At 38.1% G+C, this 20,344-nt stretch overlaps 1 protein-coding gene across 1 annotated transcript in view; it reads left to right on the top strand.

Annotated features, from left to right (window-relative positions):
• Positions 1–20,344, top strand: part of NBAS (NBAS subunit of NRZ tethering complex) — a 328,999-nt gene that overhangs the window by 274,481 nt on the left and 34,174 nt on the right. Inside the window, exons 47-48 of the mRNA XM_058551762.1 lie at positions 1,971–2,060; positions 13,228–13,423. Coding sequence (XP_058407745.1) covers positions 1,971–2,060; positions 13,228–13,423 — 286 coding nt within the window. The remainder of the gene's footprint in view (positions 1–1,970; positions 2,061–13,227; positions 13,424–20,344) is intronic.

Below are 20,344 nucleotides of genomic sequence, written 5' to 3' on the forward strand. Positions count from 1 at the left end.
TTATAAACTATGAAGTACTTTACAAATGTGGAGAGAAAGAATTTTATTAGATTTCTCAAAGTCTTGTGTCTTGAGAACAGAGAACCATGAAAATGTTTCATCATTGTTATTGTGTGTAATATGTCAAGAAACTAGCTAACTTCTGGTTAGACACTCTTCCTCCCAAATTATTCTTGAAATAAGGGAAAGGCCAAAATGGCATGTGAAGCAGCTAAGTGTCAAGTTGTCATGTGACTTCAGTGTGAATTTTTCAGATCTTGCCTTTTCTAATTCCCCTTCTTTGTAGCAGTGGAAAAATGGTTCCCAGAAGGTTCTTTTGAAGTACACAAGGCAAGGTTAATCATATACTGAAGAAATTAGACATCTGTTAAGTGTCTTAGGACATTATTTACCTGCAATTAATGGCATAAAACCGGCAATTGAGAAATTCCAGCTGTATGTTGATATGCTGGTCTTCGTAGGAATGCATCCAAGAGGATTAGAAAAGAGAGGAAAGTTACGCTAAGAAAATAATGAGGCATCAAGTGCTTTCTGTGAATAATACAATTAGGCTAAAAGATTTAGTTGTGTTTCATTTGTTCTCTTTTTAAGCATTCTTTGTAATTCTGTATTGCTCTTGAGGAACTTTTTGATTAAATGCATGTCAGTTTTCAGCAGCTGAACCGAAATCAAATGAGCCTTTATCAGTTTAATTACCCAGGCTCATACAGTTTTCACTTAACGCTCTGAGGTATCTGGTAATTTTATATATAGAGAGAGAAATAAAATATCATAACATTTTTTAGAAATAACAAATGCCAAATAATAAAGCTTTGTTCTATTATTAACGTTATGTTTTGGTGGTGGTGGTGGTGGTGGTTATGAGAACCACTTTCCTCTTTTGAATGATGACAGATACTTGTTGGCCACATCTTGTACCTTTTGAGTCATAGTTATCTTTTTATTGTTTCTTAAATCGAGATTTAGGTGAAGCTCACAAAAATAAATATTTTGAAAAATTAGTGCGTTGATGAATTTAGTTGATTTTCTAAAAATTGCACGTTTTCATTAATTAAAATAAAATATGACGTGTGATATTTTTACATTTATAAAATTCTGACATAAATTATACTTCTCTCTCCTCCCCTGCACTGAGTTCTATTACTAAAGATTTGGTTCTGATCTAATAAATAGTATGCTGAGCACACAGAAGACATTCAATAAATGTGAACTAAATCTCAGCGGTGGAAGGAAAGGGAACATGAGGAGCTCAGCTACCTCTTTTTCAAAGGAAAAGAAATTTCTACTGACAATGTTCCTAACATTTGCTTTAGAAAGTTCGTAAAATTTGGTGGGTATAAAATAACAAAGGCATGAAAGTAACTGAATCCAGCAGTTGATTTTAATCATATCACTTACGTTATTCAGAAAAGTTACCTAAAACTTCTTTTTCCTGTGTTGCATTTTTGAAATTCACTAGAGTTCCAGACATACACATTTGTAAAATGAGCATAATCGTAGTACCTGTCTCATGGGCTGTTAGGATTATTAAATGGCAGAATGTATGTAAAGCACTTAACAATGCCTGATACCTGGTAAGTACCATGTAAAAATTAGTATTTTGAAAAAAAGACAAATGGAGAATTTAGATGATTATTTCATATTTAATGCTTAAAATAGCTGATGTATTTAATGTTGGTTGAATGTTTTTTGAACGACAGCATGCAAATAGATCTTGTTATTCTCTTGAATATATTCAAGCGTATATTAGACTGTGAGCTCCTAAGGGCAGAAAATGTTTGATTTCCATATCCTCAGTCTGTAACTTAGGGCTCGGTACATTTGTCGACTGCATATCCCATGGATGGCTGTGAGCTGGCAGTATACTGTGTCCGAGTCCATCTGGCTTCATCAGAGTGTAAAGGCCAAACGCATTTCTGAGGCTTGAGCGACACTCTTCTGAATCAGGTCTTCTCTCTTTCCCTTCATAGTGGAGGCAGTGCTGACCTCCGTGGGCCAGGGGACCCGCTCCAGGTCCTGGGAGGTGTTGTTGCAGCAGTCCGTGCCAGTGTGGACAGTGGGTAAGACTGGAACATGTTTGTGTATCTCATTAATGGCTTTCCTCAGCATCTTAGAACTACTTTTAATATCAATATTTATGAAGCTCCCAAGACTAAGCAACATTTCTAGGCGTGTCTGAAGAAAGAGCTGAGCACTTTCTGCACAACTAAAGAGTGGCTCTGCGTGTGGAGACTTGGTTTCCCTGGCTGTGTGCTTACCCCATCATCTCTGGCAGGACGCTCGTGTCCTGCCTGAGCCTTGTTTGCTGTGGAGGGCACGCTCTCTTCTTATCTCCTTCCTGTGGTGACCAGGGAGGGGAACTGCTTTGAGCTTCTTAGAAGAGAAGGATTCACATCCCCTACAGGTTAACTGTGTTGATTAAGCATGGAAAATCCTAGAGTGTATATATTATTTTTAATAAAGCTTTATATATGTTAGCTCTGTCTTGTCTGAGGACAAAGAGTATTCAGGCCTTATAAGTCTACAAAGGTATGTTTCTAATGTCATTTTTAGAAAGACTTTTTCATTCAAGTGCAATGGTAGCAATAGGAATAATAGCAACAACAAATTAACAGCTATGTACTTCCCAGAATTTATAAAGATCTTTCATATGTCTAATAGCCATGTCAGCCCTGTAAGGCCTCACCCCAATTTTCTTTTTTTAATGGAAAATGTTATATAATAATAATAAAGATATGTTTGAAAAAATTCCCCATGCTTCCATTCAGTGATATAATTGTTTTTATTTGCATATTACCTTCTAGTTATTGTTCAGTACCAGATACATTTTTGTATAGTTTTGATCAAAATCTATAAACACTTCTATTTTATTTATTTGCTATTGTAACTCTTTCCATTTATCTTTGTGGATTTAATGATTATTATTATTTTTTTCTTTTCTTTTTTTTCAATTTTTTGTTTATTGCAGTAACATTGGTTTATAACATTGTATAAATTTCAGGTGTACATCATTATACTTCTATTTCTACATAGATTACATCATGTTCACCACCCAAATACTAATTACAACCCATCACCACACACATGTGCTGAATTATCCCTTTTGCCCTCCTCCCTCCCCCGCTTCCCCTCTGGTAACCACCAATCCAATCTCTGTCTCTATGTGTTTGTTTGTTGTTGTTGTTATTTACTACTTAATGAGGGAAATCATACGGTATTTGACCTTCTCCCTCTGACTGATTTCACTTTACATAATACCCTCAATGTCCATCCATGTTGTCACAAATGGCTGGATTTCATTGTTTCTTATGGCTGAGTAGTATTCCATTGTGTATATATACCACAACTTCTTTATCCATTAATGATTATTATTTTTGATGGCTGCATATGTTGTTGCCATTTTCAGATGAGGATAGAAAGGCTCAGAGAGAGAAATTGACTTTTCCAAGAGTCACAGACCTGGGAAATAGAACCAGGATTCCACTCTGGCTCTAAATCATAATTTAGCTCCCAGATGCCTTGATAGCATATTTCTACGCATTGCTATGTGCCCAAGGTTTGAGTGAAAGAATAAAAGATATGCCGTATAGGTGAATATGGAAAGACATTGCAAGGAGGACCCACTACTTACTCTGCCTTTTGCCTTGCACAGTTTCTCTAAACCCCTCTGCTTGTGGTCTGTAGGTAGTAAGGAAGCTACAGCAGTGGCTAATTTAGGCCTTATTCTAAAGAGAAATTTATTTATTTTCTGCGTGTTTACCGTGTGCCATGCTCTATGCTACGTCATGAGGAGTTAGATATGAGTAAGATATAACCTCCAACCCCAAGGAGCTCAGAATCTTGCAGGCATAGCCCTAGTTACTATACTATAGAGTAGTAAGTGCTATGCAGAAAGCAAGGTGGAGGGAGTGGTTTATTCTGCCTGGAGAAGTCAGGGCAGGATGCACAAGGGGTGACCTTGGGTCTTGTCTATGAAGTAAGAGTATGTTAGAAGGAGGAGGTGGATAATGGTACTCCAGGCTGAGGAAACAGCCTGAGCAGCTGCAGATGCATTGGATAGCAGAGCAGGCAGAGATGCTGCATGGGGAACACTTGCCACCTTCTAGAGGAAACATCTAGCTGTTGCCATTCCCGTCACAGCTTGTCAGTCAGTTCTCAGGCAGCGGCCCCCCAGTGAGCTGCTGTTAGCAGGGCTGCTGCTTTCAGGTGATGCTGACCTGGATGTTGGCCTCACATGATGAAAGGGAACTTAACGAGCATGGCTTTAAGCCCCTTCCGGTCGGGTCCCTCAGTCTTGTCCCGCTAGGGACGTCTCAAAAAGATTAGAAGGCAGTGTTTTTCTTAGTGAATTTCCAGCCAAATGTATAGAAGAATCCGACTTGGATCTTTTGAATACAGACTGTTTTTCTTAAGCTTCGGTTTCCAAAGAGGAAGACATCATGGAATGGGGAAACAGAATAAGCTCTTACTTTTTATTCCAGAGACACAGAATAAGAAAGGCTTCTTAACGGGAAAAAAAAAAAAAAAAAAACTTCAGTGAAAAAAAGAACAAGAGGAAGAAAGACAAAGTCATAACTTTTATTCCTGGCAAGTGTTTTTTGAATCCACAGAGTTAAACCTGATACCCTTGGCTTCAGTTTCCCTTTTCAACAGTGTGCCTGACAGAGTCACATAGGGGAGTCCCTCTCTCTTTTCCAGATAGTTCCCATGGAGTGACATGGGGATTCAGGCCCTTTTAAAGTAACCCTCTCAGGTCACTCATCTCTTGGCCTGACATGACTGCCTAACCTCTAGGAGGCCTCTGTGCTCCCCACCCCGCCTTGGTGACATAACAAGCCTCCCTCAGTCCCAGCCCTGTGACTTCAACATCCATTGCCCTCCATGGATGTCTTTCACACACACGCACATGCACACACACTCTCACTCTCTCAGGTTAGGCATACACCATCCCATAACATTCCTGGCAGGGAGATTGCATAGAAAGGTAAGAATTTGGTTGTGTGTGTTAATGGCTACCACCAAGTGTTTGGTTTTGTGCTTAATTTTTAGGCAGTTTGTGCCGTTATCAGCACGTCCTTCCTCCTTTGCCTTTTTCTGTTGGTACAGATAGCGTTTGCTTTGTAACTGCAGCTCCTCCCTCACCCAGAAAGGCCCTTTTCTCTCTTCTTTTACCTGTGCTAAGTGTAAATCACGTAAAACAGTACCCCCAGACAGGCCACCAGTGGAGCCTTCACTGGCCTGCACAGACAACCTTCCTTTTCACTTTAACCACAGTCTTGCCTCCAGACATCAGGGTTAAGTGTTCTAGGGATTTGAAATAGTGTCAAAAACCTTGTATAACATCTACAATTAAAGATGAGATTAAGGTAATTAATTATTCAGAGGATCGTACATATTAAATTTATTTTATGAATGTGTGTGCTTTCTCCCGTTATTTAAGTATGCCTATAAGATCATATTTTGAGAATATAATCTGTATGTCTAATTTGTGTTAAGAATTAGTTCATTAGTTTGCTTAAGAAAAATAAGTATTTTTAAAAATTCAATAACTAAAATAATAATATTCTAAAATAATATATCCATTAAACCTAGAATTAAGAAAATATTATCTCATATTTAAAAAACAAACTAATGAACATCTATTACTGTATAGCAAGACCTTTGAAAGGGCTGTTCAGCAACTCACTTAATCCTCAGAACAACCCTATCATACAGATACTATTACAGATTAGGAAATGAAGCTTGCCTCACCCAGGTAAGGATGAGCTATGAATTCCTCTCACCATATTTCAGCTCCTTCTGAGGTTACAGAGCCAGCAATGGACAGTAAGGTAGGGCTTCTCAAACATCATTGTGCATAGGAATTGCCTGGGGATCTTATTAAAACACAGATTTTACTTGAGTAGGTCTGGGTGGGGCCTAAAATTCTGCGTTTCTAACCAGCTCCCAGCTGCTAGCTAGTGCGTGGGCTGACCTTTGAGTGGCACGGTCTTAAGGCGTCACTTCCCGAAGCTTTCTCACCTCTTCTCTCTGCCTTCGCCTTGTTTCCCTTTCTACTCCCTGTCTTCATTTACCTTTAAAAAATTTTCCTAGCAGGCATGACCCACAAGCATGAACCGGTAGATTAGTGATTCTCAAAAGGATGTGCAGAATTAAATCCACTCAGAAAACAGGTAATTAATGAGGAATTCCTCTGTGCACTATTCAAAAAGGAAAAAAGATTTCCTTCAAAACTATTGAGCATTTTAGGAGTTTTTGTTTGTTTATTTAAATAGCTGCTTAATCACAGTTCCAGCTTCAGCTGTCTTAAAGCTTCAAGTATATCGAACAGTGTCAGATCGTTCAGACTTCGTTGAACTCTTTGGTATTACTTCGGGATTTCACATTGTTTTTAAAGCACAGAAAAGACAAAAAAGAAAAAGGAAGGAAGGAAGCCCACTAGAGCACACTGAATCTGATTTCTTCTTACTCTTCATGCTCTGTAAGGCAAAGTAAATCATCAGATATTCTTTAAGCACCCACAGTGTATGGGTGTTATCTTCTGTAGTGCTGAGCCTTGCTGAAAGCCGTGGTCACCAGCCAGGATGGCAGATCCACTCTACCACTGCGGTGTTTCTTGGGACCACCTCAGGCCACGTTTGTGACTTCACAGCTGCCGTGTCTGCCTCGTTACAGTGAGATGTGTCCATGCTTTTATTGAGAAATGGACCTCAGGAAGATACTCTGGATTGGCATACGTTTGAGAGCAGCCATAAAGTGGTTACTAGTTTTTATCAAGTTAAGATTTGAGATTGGAATTGTGTGCACACCAAAATTATTGCCTTTCTAGGAATTTTTTAAAAATATAACTTTATTATGATAATTATTTGGAAAAAATCACGCTTTTTCTACTACTGCAATACCATTAACACATTATGCATTCGTTTATTTGCAGTTCTCTCTTACTGCTTGCCAGTTGTCCCAGTTGTTTCATAGGAGCTGATAAGTAGAAGACATTATCCTGGGAAATAGCTGCTCTACCCAGCTCCATATGTAGTGAGGAAAGTGTGTGCAGTGTGGGTCAGTTCATTAACTGAGGCAAGGGGCCTATGGAGACTATGAGTATTTGTGTCTCTCACTGTTAGCTCACTTACGTTTACTTGCTTGCCCCTCATTTCCCTCTTCCTCCCTCCCTCTCCCCCTCCTTTCCTTCTTCATCTAGCTAGCATCTTACAGATGGAGCTTGCAAACTCATTTCCTACTGAGACCAGGCAGGTAATGGGAATGAGCAAGGTGGACTGGGCTTAAGAAGGTAGGACGCAGTGGAGGCTGAAGAGAACTCGAGAGCTCTTGCAGGCCTTGTTGAAAGGAGGCAGCTGCAAATGTGTCCAGGAGCTAGAAAAGTCTGGTTGTGTGTAAAATTTTTTAAATTTTGAAACATTGGCATATAGGTGCAAGCCAACTCAAAAATTTTGCTGCCAGTTTGTAACTTCTATTTAGAAGATTGGACAAAGTGACCTTATGCTCCCTTTAGGCATTCAAATTTTCTATGACATTTATATTTATAAGAAATTGCAAAGGTCTATGTTTTTCTTGTTTGAATGCAGTCTTTTCTTCCCCCATTCTCAAGAATGGTAATTTTATTTTGTGTGGTGCACCATGATTTATAAATTACTTTACGTATTTACTCTCTCTTTTTTTTAAATTAATTTATTTATTTTTTGCGAGGAAGATCAGCCCTGAGCTAACATCCATGCTAATCCTCCTCTTTTTGCTGAGGAAGACTGGCCCTGAGCTAACATCTATTGCCAATCCTCCTTTTTTTTCCCTTTTTCTCTCTAAAGCCCCGGTAGACAGTTGTATGTCATAGTTGCACATCCTTCTAGTTGCTGTATGTGGGATGCTGCCTCAGCATGGCCGGACAAGCGGTGCGTCGGTGTGCGCTCAGGATCCAAACCTGGGCCGCGCTCAGGATCCAAACCTGGGCCACCAGTGGCGGAGCGCGCGCACTTAACCGCTAAGCTACGGGGCTGGCCCACATATTTACTCTCTTTTAATGTACCTTAAACTATTTATATTTAAGGTTGGGTTATCTATGTATGTACTTGTCATGTAGAATCTCAAAACTCTTTTACCAAGGATTACCTAATTTTATTCTCAATCTTTTTGCTTTGATTCAATAATTGCCTTTGTTTGGTTGACACTTCCCTTCCATTCTTTTGTATTTTGTGAATGTCCTCTCATGCTCCATTACATAATAGAACATCGCATTCTCAAATTAATCATTTAATGAGCATATTTTTGTTGTCATTGTTGTGCTGCTGTTCTTTTCTGTTAATAGAGCTACTTATATATTTCAGATGACCCCTTATCTTTTGAGCCAAAACCAATTGTGTGAATGTGTGCGTGTTTCTTTTAGTAGTTAATTTTCTAAGTATTATACTAAATTACCCTGTGCAGTATAATAACCTCCTCCTAAGAAAATCCTCATTATAGGGAAAAAGGTCTAAGCAAATATCTATGTATTTGCGGTGAAACTACAAGAGAATTTTCCCTTTTATCTATTTTATAACTTTTTAAAATAATTTGTATAACTTTTATAATAAGTAAATATGTTTTGAATTCAAGTTCTCCTTTTATTCCTAAGCTCACTAAATCTTCTCCTTGCCTTTGTAAAATACTATAAAAATGGAATCATTTTCCTTCTTCCCATTCTGGTTTTTTACATTGTAAAAGCCGTAATTGGTTGTTTTTCACCCACCTATTTATCTTGTAAAATTTTAAACCCACAGAAAAGTTGCAAGGATAGAAAAAAATAAGACCTATATACTGTTCGCCTTGATTTACCAATTGTTAACATTTTATCACAATTCTTGTGGTCTATTTTCCTCTCTCTATCTCTGTGTATGTGTGTGTATGTATATTTGCTGAATCATGAGAGTGACATCGAATTTTAAAAACTCAAATTGAAATCAAAATGTAAACTATTTTGCAGCTAAGAACTTTAGGAGATAGTGTCTAAGTCGGTGTCTTCAACAGCACTTCCTAAGAGCTGCCTTTCATTTCTTGTAGTCTTATTGAGCACCAATAATCGTATGGAGGGGCCGGCCCCGTGGCTTAGCGGTTAAGTGTGCACGCTCCACTACTGGTGGCCGGGTTCAGATCTGGGTGCGCACCGCCGCACCACTTGTCAGGCCATGCTGAGGCCGCGTCCCACATACAGCAACTAGAATGATGTGCAACTAGGACATACAACTATCTACTGGGGCTTTGGGGAGAAAAAGGGAAAAAAAAATAATCACATGGATATAGAGTGAAGCTCATCTAAAACATGATGCTTCTAGAAGAACAGAGTGTTTCTGTTTTAGGAATTTCTCATAATTTTATTATGTCTTTGGACTATCAACCAAGAGTTAGAGCAGATTCCTCCAAAATGTCACATTTCATCAACTGCACAGTAAGTTCTAATGTCAAAGGAATCTAACTCAATTTAATGCCTTGGAAAACATTATAATAATAATCTCTCTATATCACATCAGTATCTGAATAATTTGGATCTGCTGCCACAGTGTCCTGGCATACGCCCCCATTTGGTTCAGTAGCATCGTGTAGTAATTGACAAGGCAGTAAGATAGTCCAAGTTCAAATGTGGGCTCCACTGCTGTGGAGCTTGGACACGTTATTAAACCCCTCTGTGGTTGTTTCCTCATCTACAAATTGGAAATAACAGAATACAAGAAAAAGATAGTTATGGTGAAGTGATATAATTCATGGCACATAGTAAGCTTTCATAAGTTTCTATTATTATTAATATTGCTTTCGTTCTTGTTCACCATTTTCAGGTCTTGGGTTATTGTTATAACTTCCAGTTGGTCTTCATGACTCCAGCTTCTTTCTGGGTTAGCTCGTCATACTCATCCCCCACCTGGGGCTTGGGTGACAGGGTCAAAAAATCAGCTTCATATTTGAAGCTGGCTGTGTGAAAATATGTGAAATTGGCTTAGACTCAAGGCCAAAAATGTGCCTTAAACTCTTTTCCTCCCGAATTATACTTAATTCGACCACTGCAGGCCTCACCAAACAGGCCTCAGCCTGCCCCAGCCTGCACATTTTGGTAATCGCTCACATGATTATGATGTTTCACTGCTCAGAAATCCTCCATCATTCCCATTCCATACAAATAAGACCAAATGTCCTCAATATTAATGATTGCTGTTAATTGAAGTACTTAGTTGTACGCCAGATAATGTGTTATGTGCTTTAAGTGTATTCTTTTATTTTATGTATTTGTTTAATTCTCAACAACTCCATGAGTAAGGGCTTGTTATTCATCTCCAATTTACAAATTAGGAAACTGAGGCTCAGAATGGTTATGTGACTTCTTGGTCAATGAAACACTGTCAAGAAGTGGGAAATCTGGGAACTGGATCTGGGTCTGACAACTGTAAATCCTGTGCTTTCAAAGCATGAAGGTGCACCTCCTTTTCAGCCTTGTGTGCAAACTCTCGGCCATCCACGTGAGGAGACCTGTCCTACCTTAGTTCTTCCCTCTAACTTACCAGCCACACATCTGTGCTTTCATCTCTCCCTGAACACGCTATGTCCTTTGAAATCTTTGGCCTTTTTTTCTTGCTGTTCTCTTTGTCTGGATTATATTTTCCCACCTTTTATTTATATACATCCCATTTATCCTTTATGATCCTGCTCAGATGCCATGTCCTCTGTGAAGCCTTCTCTGATTCAACTCACTCTTCCTCCAAAATGATGGTTCAAATTTATATTATGTTAGCAATTTGGAGAATAGTCACTTTTAAAGTCTTTCTGTTCCATTGTGTTATTAGTTCTTTGAAGCAGAGACCACGTAATTTTTCATCTCTGTATCATCAGGCACAAACTAGTGCTTTGATGATGCTGATAATGATGATGATGATTATGATGGTGATGGTTACTATTTATTAAGTACTTCCTCTGTGCCACGTACCATGCAAGGTGCTTTATATACATTATCTTGGTTTCACAAACTCCAAGAGACACACTTTCAGGACCTTTGTCTACTTAACTATAAAATGGGAATGATGACATTCATGGTTTTATTTTTCCCGTCACCATACATATGTGCCGCTTTACCCCTTTCACCCACCCCACACTCTGTTCCCCTCTGGTAACCACTAATCTATTCTCTTTATCCCTGTGTTTATCTTCCACGTATGAGTGAAATCATATGGTATTTGTCTTTCTCTCTCTGGCTTATTTTGCTTAACATAATACCCTCAAGGCCCATCCATGTTGTGGCAAATGGGATGATTTTGTCTTTTTTTATGGCTGAGTAGTATTCCATTGTGTGTATGTGTATATGTGTGTGTATGTGTGTGTGTGTGTGTGTGTGTATATACACACACACACCACATCTTCTTTATCCATCTATAAGTTGGTAGGGACTTGGGTTGCTTCCACATCTTGGCTATTGTGAATAATGCTGCAGTGAACATAGGGGTGTATAAATCTCTTTGTATTGTTGATTTCATGTTCTTTGGATAAATACCCAGTAGTGGGATAGCTGGATTGAATGGTATTTCTATTTTTAATTTTTTGAGAAATCTCCATACTGTTTTCCGTAGTGGCTGCACCAGTTTGCATTCCTACCAGCAGTGTATGAGGGTTCCCTTTTATCTATGACATTCATGATTTTTGTCCAGAGTTGTTAGGAAAGGATGAGGCGAGGATTCACGGGCCCATCAGATTCCCAAAAAATGCTCTTTCTGCTATATAATATAGTATATTTACTTTGCACATAGTATATGTCTAGGAAATATTTGTGGCATTCTACTTTTTTATACCCCAATTTTGCCATTTCTGATACTCATTAGAAAGGACACTGATAGGTAAAACTAACAAATGACTTTGTAAATTTAGGAAATGCTTCAGCCAGTTGTCCACAACATTTTGTAATTTCTTTTTTTCCTAAGTGTAAATAATGAATTCTGTTTTTTAATTTAAATTGCCATAAAATTGTGTTGGTAGGTATATTATGGATTGCATACTAAAAGGTATACTCAGTGATATTGTAGAATTTTATTCTTCTCAGAAGTTTTAAAAAATTTCTTTGGTCTTGTTAAGGCATGGAATTTGGTCTAGATGGTTTATTTCTGGAAACCTCATAAGGATCTGGTTACAACAAAACCTGTATAATTCAGTGCTTTAGCTTGGATCTCCAGGGCCTTTTGGGAGTGAGGCTTCTAAATGAGGAACTTAACAGTTACCGATGGTAATTCATTGACGACATCATCAAATAAGTTGTTTTCCTGAGATGGTCTATTTGAGATGACAAGAGAAGAGACTCTAATACTGGATAGAAAGTTGTACACAATGTTCTCTTCTCTGAAACCTTTTAGACTTCACCTTTCTTTAATAACCAAGCATTTGTATTTTATCTTTGGGGTAGTACAAAATTTGATACTCTTAACTCCATGTTGAAAATCTATCACAGAGAAGAGTGGTAGAAAGAACATGGGCTTTGGGGTCATATTACACTATTATAGATGTTTGTGAGCATATCTTATCACTTCTGTGAAGCCTATTTCCTCATCTATAAGATGGGATTTACACGCACAGCATGGTGACTGTAGTTAACAATACTGGAGAGCATATCTGAAAGTTACTAAGAAAGTAGATCTTAACAGTTCTCAAGAAAAAAAAAATTTTTAACTGTGGCAGGTGGTGGATGTTAACTAAACTTGTGTTAATCATTTTACAATATATACATATATCAAATCATTATGTTGTATGCCTTAAACTAATACAATGTTATATGTCAATTATATCTCAGTAAAAGTAGAAAATAATTTTTAAGTAAAATGGAGTTTATAATATCTACTTTGCATAGTTATTGGCAACTAGTAATAGTTTATATAAAATTACTAGAGTGATGCCTGGCACTATAAGCCAGACTACTTATTAAACTTGTGTAAGAAATAGAGTAGCTAAGAACATCTTGATAAGTGATTATTTTTTATCTGCTTTATATAACTCATTTTACTATGATAGTGTTTTAAAATTACATTCATTTTACATAGTTTTAAAATACCTAATATGGATTGCTATAAGCCATTTAAAACCTAAGTTTTTCCTCTCAATAGGAAAAAAATAAAGTCACCCATCAAACAAGTGTTTAGGTCAATCACCACATCTGATTACTGGAAGAAGAAGAGACTTAGGAGTTTCTCCCTAACCCTTGGTTTTGGCCTGCAGGGAAGAGCTGGTTTCCTCTGAGGACCTACTGGAGTGGCTGCGGCCTTTCTGTGCTGATGACGCCTTGCCCGTGAGGCCCCGCATTGATGTGCTGCAGATCTTGGAACAGTCATTTCACCTGAATGAGGAGGATGGCAAGCTCCTCGTGTTCTTTAGAACAGAAGCCATTCTCAAAGCCACTTGGCCCCAGAGACAGGTAAGGGAGCATCTCACTTGTTGAATATTTTCCCTATTAACAATAATGAGAGGTCATTTCTTGATTACTTTAAACTACTTTCAAGTGAATAATCAGCTTGCTAATGGAAATGTTCCAATATCTTCATCAGTCCAGCTATTTAGTAGTTAAATATGTGCACCAGAGTTTGTTTTTGTTTTTCCATGTGTTTGAATATGCATATGCATAGTAGATGATGTCTCACTTACTTACCGTGTGTATCACTTCTCTCTTCATAGGATATAGTTAGGATTTTTCACAGTATCAGTTAATTATGGTGGCTTACCCTTCTCTGGAGAAATACAGATCTAAATGGAAATGCAGTGTGCAGTTTAGCTAATTCATTTCTTTCATGCTCTGCCCAGGCACTCAAATACCCTCTCTTCTGTACCTGGGTAGACGTAACATAGCAGACACACAGGATCTTAGTTTCTCCATACCATCCATTTCCAGTCCATCTTCTCTCTGAAACCTTTCCTGATCATTTCAAACATAATTGAATGTTGAATCTTGAATTCCACACATTTGAGCTTTAATTATTTTATTATTATTATTATTATTAAAAGTTTTGTCTCCCCACTACCATGAAAACTTGGAAGCCCGGGAGGATGTACTTATCGTCTTTTGAATCCCTCTAAGTATGCTGTGCATATACTCAGAGCTTAAATGCTTGTTGATTGAATAAATAGGAATGATAATTCCTAAATGAAAGAAATGTGGTGGCTGTTGAAGTTTGGCTTAAATTCTATACTGATGCCTCCTAAAGACATAGTATCTAAGAGTCAGTAACCTCAATCAAGTGCTTTAGCATGCAGAATAGAGCATCTAAAATAAAAGTTAGAAAATAAGACTTCCCAGATAATCTAATTTGCAAAAAAAGAATTTCCTGGCAGTCTGACTCCAACTCGATTTACCTTCTCATTTTAAAGTTTTGTTTTATAATTTGTATTTATATCCTTATTACACATTTAAATAACAATGAATTCCTTTTTTTAAAATGAAGCAAATAAGAATATCTTGAGACTCATCTCAGAGCATCTTCATAATTATTATCTTATATATTCTTATTTCCCTCTATAAGATAAATGGGTAAATATTATTATCTATTCTTCATAGTTAGAGAATTTGAGATTCAAAAAAGATAGACATATAAAGATTCTCTAATCTTGCCAAATTGCTGAAATGAATTGTATTAAAAGTTACTAATATCTGAATAATACTCCCTCTGAAGCACTATGACCTGACCAACATACTTAGTGTCAACGTTTTGCCTTAAATTACATCAAGAGACCACTAACAGCCTTTCTAAAGAGCAGTCTGTGAATACAAATACAATAGGCTATAAAATACACTCCAGGTACCTGGCATAGTAGATGTTAGAGGTTTTCAGCAAACATGAAGGTTCATGTAGCATTGCTGAGGTCAGCTCTAAATTAGGTCACGTCATGGAACTTCACATTCTGAAAAAGGGGAAAACATCCATCTTATCTGTCGTGTTGAAAGACTAGAATGTACACTTTGATATTTGGGCCTAAATGCTTCAGATATAATATAAATATAACCACTGTTTCTTCTTTTGAGCTTTTTTCAGTGTTACAATTACTCAAAAAACAAGTTGGAACTTTTATGTGATTTCTGGATATTTCTGAGATTTTAATTTCTTTATAGCTGCACTTTTTCCAAAACCGGGATTTAAGGCAGCTTAATCTTTGTTCAGATTCCTTTTCCATGCACTTTTCTAAACTGGCTTGACTTTATTTCACCGAGTGCCAACTGTTTTCTCCCGTTTGCAAGGTCCACATGTAGCTCCTCATTCACCACTGTTTCCACTGGTGGTGCAGACTCTTCCAGGCACTCTAGAAACATCTCTCCCAGATGTGTCTTAACTCTTAACTAGTAAAAGTCATATCATGTCCCCCTCACTCTTTATTTTCCCCCTCTTTCATTTTTCCCAGTATAAGAACAGTTTCCCTGTTCTTGGAAGTTAATGATCTGAGTTTCTTAAAGTATTTGGTATAGAAATAAGAAAACTACCCTAGTAGCTTAATTATGCTATTCATTTATAGTCTTCTCCAAAAATAAATTAAATCAGTGAATGTCTCCTCTTCCTCCTTTAAAAATTAAGTATTCTGTGTCAGCCTGGCATTGCTGATTCAAGTCTATTTTGAATGGCAAGCGAATGTGGTGGGGAACTCTGTCTTATAATTGTAAATAACTGCTTGCTACATGGAAAATGAATGCAGACAAATTATGGCTTCAGAATGGAAACAGCAATAATTTCTGGAATGTTATAGAACTCTGCCCATAGTATAAATTTGAGATCGTCTCCATTATTGTTTGTAAAAAGCTATGTTACCTTTCACTAGAGCAGTAGAAAGATCAGGGCGCCAGTGGACAAATCATATGTAGGCGTCTCCACCCTTCCTCCACTGTTGTTTTATAATCTTGGAGAAGATTCTTAAACTGTGAGCCTTGGCGACTTGGCATGTAAAGTGGAACCCTGAACTAGAGGAGATAAAGGATGGTTTGCTTGCCTCATCGGTCATTTCCTCCACACACATTAATTGATCTTCTTTATCTCCGTATCCTAAACACCTAGAAGACCCCAAAATGTTGATTGCATGAGCTCTCATTTTCATTTCTGCCTATCCCCTTCTCCATTCTCAAAGGAAATATTAAGGATAGAGACAGATTCTTATAGAGTAAAGATAAGAATAGATAATGATATTGCAATGTTCAATTACCAGAAAATGTGGGACTGCTACCATTGCTGTGTCTGGTAATCCTCTTAGGCAGACTTTGCATACATCAAAGAGGGACTTAATATTTAATTATCCTCGAGGTGCCCAAAGTAGTGGCCCCACAAATCAATGTGTTACTGGGAAACCAGCCAGCTCCTGCAAAATTAAACACCGAGTCTTTGGAGCCTGCTACCTCACTGGTTCTCAGAGAGACAGCAATTTCTAGTTTTCTAATGATTAGTTAACAGAATTAAAAATGCAGAGGCCCTCATTTTTCAACAGCTTGAGAGGCTGCCTTTTCCATTCCAGAAATATGCCCCAGCATGGAAGGGGGGATGGAGGGAAGGGCTGAATGTATTGTGTTAATTCCCTTGGTGCAATTTATCTGAGTTTTTCAGGTTTTATAATTTTCTGGTTAACTGGTGCATGAAAAATATGGGTCAAAATACTGATGTTTCATTGAAAAATTCCATACCCCATCACCTCAGGTTTTTTTTCTGTTTTTATGTAAAAAAAGAACATGTGGCTTAGAGTTTCACCTTTTAAAATTTCAGTCTGTCTGAATTTGTAGTTCTAAGTGATCACCAGAAAGAATTAGTTTGACAACTTCTAATCTCATTACAAATTCATGTGTTTTACCTATTTTGAAACATCAAGGACATATGAACCCTTCTGATAAGAGGCCAGTTTGGCTTCATTTTCCAAAAAACGTTAACAAAATATGTACTTCTTTGTCAGAGCTCAAAGAACAGTAGAAGAAGTTCAGTATGCAAAGCTATATTTAGTTTCTTAGAAAGAATTTACTGTTACCTTAAATGTCTTTAAAGCTAAGACTCACTGCCATAAATGATTTGCTCAACCAAATATAGGATAATATTTGATGATGAAAATATATTTGCACACACACGTATAATATATCCCTAATAGCCATGAAATCACAGGTTCCTAGAGCTGGAGGAGACTTTCAAAAGCATCCGAGTTTGGCAGTTGCATCTTATAGAAAAAGATATGGATGGATGTTACAGAAAGGAGAAGTTACTTCCTTAGATTTTAGCTTAAATGTCAACTTTTCCAAAATGATTACATCCTAAATTAGCCAGTCAGTCACCACCTATTTTATGAACATTTTCATTCTCTTCTAATCACTTACCACTATCTGCTAATTTCTTCTTACCTATCCTTCTATCTATCTGTCTATCTGTTTATTATATGATGTCTTTCTTCTTCCATTAGAATGTAAATTCCATGAGAACAGGGATCTTACACTCAGTAAATATTTTTTGAATAAATGAATATTAAAACTTTAAAAACTTGTCCAAGGTCACCTTTAAAATGGCAAGGCCAGGACTCTTGTCTTTCACTCTGATGTTCTTGCCATGAATGATGAAGGATTAGACGAGGCTGTTTCCCCCTTATATGCAAAGTGATTTGCTTGGAATAATGGAAAGGCTTCCTTACAGAGTGGTCTGGTGCTTATGGTTTGGTATTGTTTTATATGAATTTGCTGTACTTTGTTGACAGTGATTTCTGACCAGCCAGTTGCTTCTCATGTGGAAGCAAACAAGTCACAAGCATGTCTGTCCAGATAGGAGCAAGAAATCTGAAATGTTAAAGCTCAATGTGCCTTTTTTCCTAAGTTGATTAAAGTTGAGAGAGCATCCCTATTACTGGGCTCTGCAAATATTTGAAGACCTTGAGGTATCTCTTTATGAATAATGGGTTCTTTCCTTTAAAGATTTACCCTCTCGTCCCTGGCATCACTGGGGGAAGAAAAGGGGACTGTGGAATGTGTACTGAGTACACATTACTGCATTTAATCTTTAGAACAGCCTTGCAAAGTAGTTACCATTCTCTGTTTTACATGAGATCACATGCCTATTTAAGGTTACACAGCTTGTGAATGATAGAACTGGAGTTCAAACTCAGTTCTGTCTGATCCCAAAGCCTGTCTTCTTGGCCCTATACCACACCTCTTCCCATCTGCTGGTCTTTTCTTCTTTCTACTGTGACTTTACGTAGATTGAATGTGATTAGACCTGAGAAAACAGGAGTTTGAATCAGAGAACAGAAAGCATTGCTTCATCTCTTAGCATTTTTCACTGTTTCAGTACATAGCACTGTATATATTAACTGCTGCTCAATTAAAACATTCTGAAAAATGCTATGCCTAATAATAACTGTTGTTTGAACAGAATGTTGTGTGAAATATTCATCAATGATTCTTCAAGCATAGATTATGCACCATTCACCGTGCTACACTCTGGGGATAGAAAAAGAGACAAAGCAATTAGTAGTCAAGTGTTTGGGCTCTTCACCACACAGACCTGCATTCAGATCCCAGTTTCACCACTCACTAGCTCTGTGACCTTGGAGAAGTTACTAAACCTCTCAAAACCTCCATTTCCTCATCTATAGAATGGAAATAATATATAAATGTTGTGAGGGTTAAATAGGATAATACATGTAAAGCTCTCACTCCAGTCCAGATGAATGGACCCTGTTGGTGTGTAGAGTCCAATCGGGTGGAGAACATAGATATGTAAACAAAGAAGTAAATGCTCTAAATGCTTAGGTGGTAGAAGTCTGCACAGTGCGTAGGGTGTGAGGGAGGGCATGTAGTCGGAGGCAGTGAGGAAAGACTGCTCTAAGGAAGTGATGCTTGAACTGAGTTCAGCACAGCTGGGTGTATGGTGTGAAGGCAAGAGTTACCAGGAGATGAAACTGGAAAGGAGCAGGCCAGACTGTGGAGAGCCCCCAGTTTCCTATTGGGTTTAACCTTGATGTTGCTAAGGCCACGTGATGCCGAGAAGCAGTGTGATCAGATCTGTGTTTTAGGAGAAGCCTTGTGATCTGTGCATGAACAGTGGACTGGAGGGGTACCAGTTAGGGGACAAAGGCAATGGTCATGTTGCCTAAACTTGGTACCATCTGTGATGATAAAAGAGGGTAGGAAAGAGAGCTGAAGGAGTTAATACCAGTGGACTTGGTGACAGCTTTAGATGTGGGGGGTTGGAAACAAGTTTGGTGCCCCTCTGATTTTTGCTTAAGTTACTAGGGAGGAAGTGGTGCTCCTTAACTAGCTAGGGAGATACAGGAGGAGAAACCAGTTTTGTGGAGAAAGACACTAAGTTCAGGGCTGCCAGTAGTATGTTTTAATGCTGAACGATACTTGTTTTGGAGGGGTGTGATGAGATGGGGGGAGGCTCTGTTTATCCCCTTCACACAAGCAGACGTACTTTGTAGCTTTCTATGTATCTTACTTAACAGCAACCACTTCCTAGGAAGTACACTTCAGTGTAGTAAATATCACTGGATGGCGACTGGTTCGACTCCATCCTAGGGCACCCTTCTCCCATGGTCAGCTCAGGCCCAAGTAGGCTTTGTTTGTAGTGGAATAGATCATATCCAAGTGCCTTTTGCTTAGAGGTGTGATAACCTCGGCCGTCATGCTCCTAACATGTTGCATAACGGTGTTGTCTCTTCATTCTTTTCGTGGATTAGAGAGAAAAGTTGAAGGAAAAGGGGTTGGGGGGAAGGCAGGAAAAATACAAGTGTTTGAATGTAGGACATGGTTGGGAATATGAGGTAGCTGGGGATAACTTCTCTTTTTTTAATTTTTCATTTTGAAATAATTTCAAGTTTATTTTTATTTATTTATTTTTTTATGAGGAAGGTTAGCCCTGAGCTAACATTGTCACCAATCCTCCTCTTTTTGCTGAGGAAGACTGGCCCTGGGCTAACATCCATGCCCATCTTCCTCCACTTTATGGCTGGCTTGACAAGCGGTGCATCGGTGCGCGCCCCGGGATCCAAACCTGCAAACCCTGGGCCGCTGCAGAGGAGCGCGCACACTTAACCGCTGTGCCACCGGGCTGGCCTCGAAATAATTTCAAGTTTAAAAAAAATTGCATAAATTCTACAGAGAATTCTATATGCTCTTTATGCAGATTCATCAAATACTAACATCTCAGATAACCACAACTAACATTGATACAATACCATTATCTAGTTTACAGATAATTCAGATTTTGTCAGTTGTCCCACTAATGTCTTTTTTCTGGTCAGTATCCAATCCAGGTCACATGTTGCACTTAATTGTCATGTCTCCTTCGTCCCCGTAATCTGGAACAGTTCCTTCATTCTTTTTTTTTTTTTTCTTCCT

Source organism: Diceros bicornis, chromosome 12 (genome assembly GCF_020826845.1).
Source record: "Diceros bicornis minor isolate mBicDic1 chromosome 12, mDicBic1.mat.cur, whole genome shotgun sequence".
NCBI classification, from domain to species: domain Eukaryota; kingdom Metazoa; phylum Chordata; class Mammalia; order Perissodactyla; family Rhinocerotidae; genus Diceros; species Diceros bicornis.